The sequence below is a fragment of the Hyposmocoma kahamanoa genome, unplaced genomic scaffold, assembly GCF_003589595.1.
Source record: "Hyposmocoma kahamanoa isolate Upper Pololo Valley unplaced genomic scaffold, ASM358959v1 102, whole genome shotgun sequence".
NCBI lineage: Eukaryota > Metazoa > Arthropoda > Insecta > Lepidoptera > Cosmopterigidae > Hyposmocoma > Hyposmocoma kahamanoa.
This window is the reverse complement of record NW_020653337.1, coordinates 12314967-12325061: the sequence shown is the minus strand read 5'-3', so window position 1 is coordinate 12325061 and position 10095 is coordinate 12314967. Positions and strand designations below refer to the sequence as shown.

Genomic DNA, 10095 nt, shown 5'->3' with positions numbered 1-10095 from the left:
CATAATTATAAAATTGTACAAAAATTATTGTTATGTATACATTCGAATGATTTAATTGACTGATTAATTTATGATAATAATAATGTCATGACAAATTCAGACTTATAAATGTAAATATATAAATAATAAATTTCGCACACTATTATCTGATTTAAAACTTTAAAATGCATATTATAATTCTTGTGATGAGTAGAATTTGTGTTTTTTTCCTTAAATCGAAAATATGTATAGGTACTCATATTATAAAAGCAATTAAGATATATTATTGTGAATACCTGTATACATTAGTACCATTAGAATATAATAAAAATATATAAATTCCATCGTAAGGTATGGCAGCGCTATCACTTTGGAAGAAATGCTTATAAATTCTAGTTTGTACAGTCAGTCTTACATCTAGGCTTGAACAATAAGAATTTAGATGTAAACAAATTAAATAGGTATACTGGTAAAAGGATACAAATCTTTGACCGGGTTGTATAATTATAATTTTGATTTGGTTTGATAATTATAATTCAATAATTTTGTACAAATTCTCTTTTTATTTAACCCCATAAACTATTTGTAAATCTTTATAACACACTTACACGTAAAATCTTTTAAATATTTAAATAAATAAAATCTTTTAAATTATTAAATACTACACCTATGACCTTAACTTCCTAAGGCCCCGTGTACATCGAAATGTACATAACATGTGAAGTGATTCAGACCCAGGGAATATTACTCCAATGATCACGTAAACGCTCGGTGTACAATATTATGAATATACCGCGTTCAAATTTAGCGCTAAATTGTATAGAGTCAAGGTATTTTTGTAGGTACTCTAGTACCAAGACAAATGCTTTAAACAATCCCGGCGTCGTTCTTCATACAAAACGGAGGCTATAGTTGCTTTTGGACCTGAAGGTACTTATATTTAGTACATTTTAATGTACGCTGGGCGTTGAGCGCTTTCCTCAGTTATTATTGTTATTCTTATATATATTTTAATCAACTGTATTAAAAAGGCACTTTCTAAAGTATAGGATATATAACACATATAACACTTCAATAATATAATCGATTTCAGAATGTTTTTGACCTGTATCAGCTCTGTAACTTAACATACGTAGATAAAACAAAATACTTTTCAAAACATAAGATTTACATGGAAGACTTTGTTCGATCATGATATACATATGCTTCTGATGCATTTGACTAACTAAAATAATAATTATAACATACGTGCAAATGGTTTCAAACTTAACAGAATAACAAAGACATATATGATATACCTGTGTGCTGAACTAAATCGTCCTTTCGATTGGTAGTTTGCCCAAATGCAGATAGAGCGTGAAATTCCGCAAATATTTTTTATCGTTCATTAATTTAAAGGCTCTGCATCTCTGACAATGCTAAGAGATAATAATAAGTGGCACAAGCAACAAGCTACTCCAACTAACACAAACACAAACAGGTACATAAAATCTATACAAAAAGCCAATATTATATCTATTTATTTGTTTATTTCTTTGTTTACCCAATCGATTATTGCTGAGGTGTATAATGTGCTAGTGCGTAATCGTGATAGTACATCATAATAGCCAATGGTTGGCCAAGGATGAGAGAGCTCCACACGATAATGTTACCCCACCGTGGGCCGAAGCGGATTTCTGCGAATCGGGAGATGACTGCCAATGGAGGCTGAGCCATCATTCCCAGAAACGCCCAGATGCGGAACATTTGTAGAGGTACACTTACCTATAACAGCGAAAAAATAATAATTAAAGGATGGGCTTCTCTATTAACACGTTCATTGCTAAGCTGGAAATTGGAATTTTGAGTGGTGACCGCTATACTATTTCGTGCAGAAACTCGATAGCGACGTCCACGTGATAACGCGTGACCGGCCATTTGGTGACAACTCTTATACTTTGGTGATTGGCGGCAATCAAAGTGTTAAAAGCGTTCGTAGGTAGCCGAACCATTTTCTTTTATGCTTAATACCAAGTGACATGACGATCAAGTCGTCAGTTGTCAGTTAATGTTCATCAAGAATGCGAACGTTTAGGCAGCAAGATATTTATTTTTGGGAGAATTTCTTCGACGAACTACTATTGTGGAGATCATACCTTAGGAATAACTACATTGAAACTTGACATTAACTTACATCTATCAATTTGTGTTTTTTTTTTTTCAAGTGACGGGACGAAAAGGCGTGCGCCTGATAGTAAGCTACACGCCTATCCGTAACAGTTGGCATTCTTGATGCACATTGATTGACAATACATCGAGACTGAGGGTCATATTCCAGAACTCTACTCAATGCTCAAGTCAGGACTTGGTATGATTCAAAGCACTAGAAATCATACTCAAATCCTTGCCATTAGGGTCGTATTTCCAGTGCTTGAAATCATACTCAAATCTGCTCAAATCCTGACTTGAGCATTAAGTACAGTTCTGGAATACGACCTTGAGACTGGCTCAAGCCTAGTGGCCGCTAATAAGCAAATAATAGTAAAAAGCCTCACAGACGGCCGCAATGTCCGATGTTTTGAATAACAACCGAAACCTCGAAGTCATATTAGGAAACGTTTAAGTTACATATTTTGTTAGAAACTAAGTGAACTAAGTAACAAAATAAACTAAGACTTGAAAAACAAAAATAATTTTTAAACATTTTTTTTAATTTAAAAAAAAAATTAAAAAATAAAATAAACTAAGAGAACTAAATAAACTAAGTGAAAAATCGACTTATATGAATATATTACGTAGCTTTATGTTCTACTTCGTTAGACTTTAGTAAAAATTTCTATTACTAAACCATAGGTTTCCAAACTTTTTGGCTCACCGCCACTCAGAATAATAAAAAGATTTTAACGCCCACCACCACCAAAAAAATTATTGGAAACAGGTATTTTTTATATTAACTTGACACAAAAAACCACATGGAAAAAATTATACATGTAGTGTAGTTTATACAGATAATTCAGGGTTTTTTTTTCAAATGTGGTGGTTTCAAATGCACCTCTTGGACAGTATCAATACCCTCAACTGCTTCCGAGGCCTATCACCCCCTAGGACTCCCCTATCTTCCCAGTGGGTAGGGACCACTTTAGAAAACCATGAACTAAACGAACAGTAAAACTCTCTTTTATACAGTTAACCTATGTTAACTTACATTACTATATTTGGTTGCCTACGTGGCCGAACGGTTACCGTGCCGGACTGCCACGAAGAGGTCCCAGGTTCAATTCCCGGGCCGGGAGAAATATTTGTATGGCCCACATTTATTTTTTTCTCGTGAGTTTGGGTGTAATTTGTGGTTGTCTATATGTGTGTCCATGGCACCCGCGACACAGGGTTTCCCTAGTGCGGGACTATGATGTGTGTATGCGTTATTATTATTATAATTATAGTATTACTGTTAATATAGTGACAATAAAAACTCACCAAATACTCGTGGAAAAAAGCCGAAATAAAGAAGACCACAACAGCGGCAGTGCCTTTACTGTATCCCCGCGACGTAACAGGTTTGTAAACATGTCTCACGGCCCACATGTGGACGGGCATATTCCAGGAACTCCAGAACACGTTGATATTGTTCGCGTTCCACCAATCCCCGTAAAACTTGCGATCGGCAAATTGAAGTAGCTCACCCATCAAGTTTAGGAACGAATGGAATGATAAATAGAAGAAGCACAACCATAGAAGATGATTCGGAACCTGAAAAGGAGAGTATTAGTTTTATCGTCTAGTTTTGTACCTAATCGTTTGTAGATAGAATTTTCCCTCAATACGGCTAAAAGCGATGGAAAACGATGCGTTGCGACGCCTGAGCAGTGACGACGACGCTGCGTTGTACTACATAATTATAAATTAGGACTACATGCCACATGATACTTTGAAACAGTACGCGGGCGCATCAGACTAGGGGCTAGGAGATGAAGCGCGGAGGGGTGCTGCGATGCGTAAGAGACTCACTACATTTATTCACATGGAATCACCTTGAGCCGGTTAGAAACACTTTTATGTCCATGCAATAGGAGCTAAAAAGACGTTGCGGGTTTCGCTTCAGAATCGCTGACGCGAAACGCACTGTCATTTTCGCTCTTATTACATGGACATACAGATTTTTCTGAGCAGCTTAATGCGATTCCGTGTCGATTAATGTGGTGACTCCCTAGGTAAGCAGCGCGGCGACGTTCCGTTGCGACACCGCATTGCTCGTGTGGCACTCGGCGTTGAAATGATGGTGTTGCGATGACACAACGCACCGACTGCACCCGTGTGGCATTACTCTAACGCCGTAAATTAATTTTTCACCTCGCTAGCTCGGAAAGGCTCTCTTTCTCATTATAAATCTGCGCGCAAAAGCTTTTTAAAATTCGAACATGACGATGGATTGTGGTGCAGTTAACTTTTTCTTTGTATGAAAAAAAAACAAAATGTCACGTCCAACTATGCGAATTGTCGTACATTATTTATGTACCTAATATAAATCCGTTGGTATATTATAATCTTAATTGTTGACATTAACAACGACAACTAATTTTGTTTGTTATAGTTTAACTATACGAAAACTAAAATAACTAAAACGAAATAACACTTTTGCGCGCAAATTTCTAATGAGAAAGAAAGCCTTTCCGAGCTAGTGAAGTGAAGAAAACATTTGTAACTACTCCGATGTATATTATTCTACGAATATATGTAGAGCGCACAACTTTTATCACTTTCTACGACTGGCATAGATTTATTTTAGATTACGTCATGGATATCCCACTTACCCGAAAATAAATATAAATTATATTCAATCAATTTAATTAATAAATATTTGCGACAAGTACCTATTTATTTTGACTTACAGCGAGTTTCAATAGTCGCTCTGTGATCCTAGCGACATCCATGGTAGAGAAAGTGTCTACGGAATTAGTCACGGACGGTATCATCCACTGCTGGAACAGCGCCAAGATTAGATGAATCCCAAATATCACTTCCAGTAGTCTTTTTATTACGAACCTCTTCCTGATACTTTAAAATAAACAAAAAATAATAATTTTCTTCTTTTTTTCGCAGCTTGGGAGAAAGTGATAGTGTTGTCGTGTCATTATTGGTAAGTTTCAACAAACATTTTTGCCTCAAAAAATTTGTTATTTCTAAATTTCCAATACAATCATTTAGAATTCTCAACTTTTATACGGTTCAGTAAGCATCAATATAATTAATATAATATAATAATAATAAGTTTCAAAATAGATTTAAGTAATTAAAAAAACATCACACACACACAAGGTGATCAAGTTGACGCTCTTTAACGCTAAATAAACTTATAATACAACTTATGATTCCGTCACATAATAAGGCTGCACCCACAGGTGAACAATAATAAGACAACTATGAAATGTAGACATGCATTACAGGATTATTTCTTAAGGCATTTTACATACATTTTAATGAAACTATTCTAATAATGATAATAATAGTGACACTATTAAAGAACTAACCGCGTGGTTCGAGGGAAATTCAACTCATAGCAAAGGGTGGGAGCGAGGAGGAAGTAAAACAGATCATTGAGGTACAAATTGTCGGGATATTTGACAATGCCGGCCAGCGCATCATGATCATTCTTCTCGTCTTCGAGCGTTTCTGTAGAAAATGACATTCTGTTAATTTGGAGTCACTTTAGTTTAATAGTTTTCTTTATAATATCAAATGACGGGACGAACAAGTCGTGCGCCTGTGATGTGAACTTCTTGCCCGTTCTGAACACGAGAAAGTATACTAATAATAATAATCACCATAATAACGGTTCTTGAACCTGAGTCCCGAATGAGACTGTGTCATTGCCGGAGTATATTGCTTCTCTCATTTAAAAATTAAAAATTCATCTTTTAGGCCTTGAGAAAAGCGAGAGTCTAAAATAGATATAATAACGCACAGGCTCACGCGCGCGCAATACAGGGTTTTCCCGCTCTATGAAAACCCTGTATCGCGGGTGTCATGGACATACAAATATACAACGACAAATTACACCCCAACTCACGAGAAAAATAAATGTAGGCCTTACAAATATTTCTCCCGGCCCAGGAATCGAACCCAGGAACTCTATGTGGCAGCCCAGCACGGTAACCGTTCGGCCACAGGGGCCGATAATACTGATATTTTGATAAACTTTACCAGATTATGATTTACAGCTGGTATAAACTGATCACATTACGTCAAGCTATATATAGTATGTAACCTTCTATTTCCAGTAGAACGTTAATGTATTTTTCTTGGTGTTTGGAACGGTCAAGATGTTCAAGCCTTTAAACTACAATTACGACGTTGGACGATTGGACGTTGAGTACACGCGTTGGAGCTATCTGAGCTTTACGGAAGTAGAAAATTGCATTGTTATCTTTACATTCCAATGTGTTTATTTGACGTTATAATTGTCTCGCTTTTCGGTACACTTCTGCAATTAGACGTTTAACGCTTCAGATATAAGGGTCATATTTGAAGTAATGTTTTAAAGAATTAATGAAATTTTCAATAATAAGCTTGTATTTTCTACCAGTTTACGTAAAAGTCGTATAACTCCAATGTTTGAACATTAGAAAATGGGCCTAAAAGGTGCATATAGTTATTTGCGTAAGTTACAAAACATTTTTATTATGCGTCTATAGTTAACTGTTTAGTTTCTTAGCGTTGGTGCTCTGTATTTATGTTATAAATTTAATATTTGATCAACAGGGAACGATAAGAATGCATTATTATAGTTGGATAAGTAGTTTAAAAAAACAAGCATGAAAACAAAAATTGAACAGTAGAAAATCGCTTAAGTATTTTGTTTCCAATATTATTATTAACAAAAACACTGCTCATCGCAATCATAAAAACTCACTACATAGCGAGGCTTAAGAAATGCAAACACGTTACACCGGATGATGTATGTAAAGTAATTAATGTGCCAGACAACCACTCCAATTACCTGATCCCTTTGATTCCGTGTACTATGACTACCAGAGCAATGAAATTCACCCACACTACCCAAGACCACCGAGATCAAAATCCAGAACTTTTGAAAAGTTCGTTGCCCAATTTGGTACTATTTGTGGAATCGAATTTTAAAAGCAGTGAAAGAGTTCGCCCAAAGAAGTACTGACACCATACCTATTTCTGCCACCAAGCAGTAATGTGAGCATTACTATGTTCCGGTTTTGGAGGGTAAAGGTGCAGGTAGAATTACAGGCACATCGAAATTGTCAAATTATGTCTCATGGTGACGGGTGCAGTGATCTACTTATACAGCGCCCACATTGCAAACAGTTTGGGCTGGCCGCCGAGGACATCAAGTATATTGATCGTGTGATCGAACAATATAACTGAAGCGCAAGAATTTTCAAGTTACACAACATATACTTAGCCCATTTGATTTAAGTATCTTAGGGCGCCTTCAAATTAAACGTTTATGATGCGTCAGTGGCGCAGCAGCCGCGCCACTAATAATTTTCAAACATATAATTAGAGATGGAAAATACTGCTTATTTTTTTTAAACGTTAAAACGTAGTGCTTTTCTAAAAGTAAGCGTGGTTTTAAAAACGCTTTTTAATTTGAAGCTTATAAAAAAGTTTAGAAAATCGTTTAATCGTTTAGACTTTTATTTTAAACAAAACAGTACAGAGTACTAAAAAAATCGACCTCAAAAGTCAATCATCCCCTAGTTCAGATCTCATCTCATCCCGTTAGAGGTGGAATATTTCCTTCAAATTTAAATGAGGCCCCATCTGAGGTACCCTCTTTCCAACAAAAAAAGAATCATCAAAATCGATTTACAAAATAATGTTAATATATATATATATATATATATATACATATATATATATATATAAATAGTTATCGCGTAACATACATACAAAAAAAACATACAGTCGAATTCAGAACTTCCTCCTTTTTTGAAGTCGGTTAAAAAAACTTGTAACGTTGTGTTGATAGCGAAAAGCAAGAGAGGTTTTAAGTTAATAAGTTTATTTGTAAAACACGAATTTTTTTTTATTTATAAAATTGTTATTCACATTGACGATTATTATTCACTTCCAACTTAGGCACGTTGTAAAAAATGAAATTGTTGAGTATAGAATTGACCAACGCTTACGCTTAAAATATGCTTGCGTAAATGAAATGAAAAGCGTGCTAATGTGCTTATTTTAAAATGCAAACTTTTTATAGTGCTTTTTGTTTAAACGCCCACATCTACAATTATAATTTCTATGAGCGCAGCGCCACTGTTGTGAAATGCGCGCGCCGCATTTGCAGGCAGTCACAATTAGTGAAAACAAATGTACGCGCGGTTGCCGCGTCGCAGTCGCATGGCTTCAGCGCTCCTATAAGTTTTTAATTTGAAGGCGCCCTTAAGGTATGAACATCTATGACAGACTAAGTACGCCATTAGGCATCGCCCACCTTTTCCACCTATACGGCACGCCAAAAACGGACATGCCTCAGACAAAATTTGTGCAACTACATAGCTCAATAACTACTCGCTCTCACTCGGGTTCCCGTCCCGGCTGGGTCACTAGAGCTTTTCACAGTACATGTAGCTTTACCAGCATGCTACACGGTACGTAAAATTTTAAGCCGCTTCGATAGATATCTACACATCACTAACACTTGTAATAGGTCAGAACAAGCCTCCACCTACGCATAGGCGACAATAATTAGCAAAAAGCGTGTCCAAATATTGTTTGCAGTGCTTCAAACATAAATAAAACCTTGCACGACGTGCTTTTGACTTACGCTCTTGTGTGGCGTTTAGTAGCTCATCTGGAACACAATATTATGCTGCATGTTAAAGATTATTTTTAATAATTTAAAGTATTTAGTATATAATATAGAGCTTAAAACTTAAAAGAATACATTACAATATAAACTTTAAAATAGGCATTTACATTTATGCAAATTTAAAAGTTAATTTTGATTTTTTCCCTGGTTTTACCTACACATGAAACTTGGTAACTTCACTTGAAGTTCTTTTATGCGCTGTAAACAGTTCGTTAAAGGTTAGTGCGTTGAAAAAATACTTTTTATATTACCATTAAGTCACAAATTAACTGGTTACTTTACTAAAACAGTCAAATAATGTTCTACGTCGCAAAAGATAAATCTAATAAAAATTAAGGTACACGCAAGTTAATATGGCTTTGCGAATTTATGTTAATATGAAAAGTAAATTATTTAAAATTATTACTTCATTAGTTTCTCGCTGGAAATAATAGTTACAAAATAAATAAAAGGAAGTGTATAATAAAGTTGAGACATTTAATCTCGGTAGCACCCATTTTTGCCCCACGATGGGGTAGAGACCACGTCTTAGACGAGAGGATCGACTTGAACGATAATTTATAGTGTGTGGTATTGTTTAAAACACACTTACTCCAATTAGGGGCGGACAAACTCTGTCTCCTCAATTTATTATTGCTCAATTTCGTCTTCATTCCAATTCTGCACCAATGGTTGGTCTGCGCATAACTCCACAGCTTCAAGAACAGGATCAAATAGAGCATACACACTGTTGATATTCCCACTAAAAATTATAAAATTACTTTTTATTTTCTACTGTTTACTGCCTACCCCTTATGACTACTATCCTACTAACCCCCAGTAGCCAATATAATCGTGACATATTTATTTATGACGAACAAGTATAAAACAACTAAAATAATCACATTTATATAATAAAATGGATCAAAATAGATGCCTTCATGTACCGGGCCCTGTATTGAGTGGTATGTTTAAACCACGGAAGAAAAAACAATGGAAAGCCTTATAAGCCTCGATTACTATCAGACCACAGACCCCAAAACTCACCCTATCTTGATAATGATTGGCCGTAGTTTCTAATTGAAACATATACCAATTCTGGGCTGTTAATATAATTTAAACTTTACCCAATTGGTATATCGTTGAAAGTCCAATGTCTATTATTGCGAGGTAAGACGTTTTAATTTTATATTGAAATTTCATTGAATGTGCTGCCATCTAGCGGCAATAGCTGAAAGACGATGAACAATTAATGCCTATTACCGTGTTCCAAAAAAGTCGATCATATCGCAGTATATATATTGTATATA

The 10095-nt window shown here is 35.4% G+C and overlaps 1 protein-coding gene across 2 annotated transcripts; it reads right to left on the bottom strand.

The window, feature by feature from the left end:
- Positions 1 to 549: 549 nt before the first annotated feature.
- LOC113232192 (diacylglycerol O-acyltransferase 1) lies at positions 550 to 9571 on the bottom strand. 2 transcript variants are annotated; one of them, XM_026466839.1, is made up of 6 exons: positions 9399 to 9571; positions 8762 to 8788; positions 5487 to 5628; positions 4848 to 5013; positions 3436 to 3708; positions 550 to 1743 (listed from the first exon to the last, which is right to left on the bottom strand). In XM_026466839.1, exons 1-6 carry the CDS (start codon positions 9526 to 9528, stop codon positions 1531 to 1533), a joined length of 951 nt encoding a protein of 316 aa, XP_026322624.1. In that variant the 5' UTR covers positions 9529 to 9571; the 3' UTR covers positions 550 to 1530. The 2 variants fall into 2 exon arrangements, with proteins under 2 accessions (XP_026322624.1, XP_026322632.1); XM_026466847.1 differs by lacking the exon at positions 8762 to 8788.
- Between the last annotated feature and the right edge of the window lie 524 nt (positions 9572 to 10095).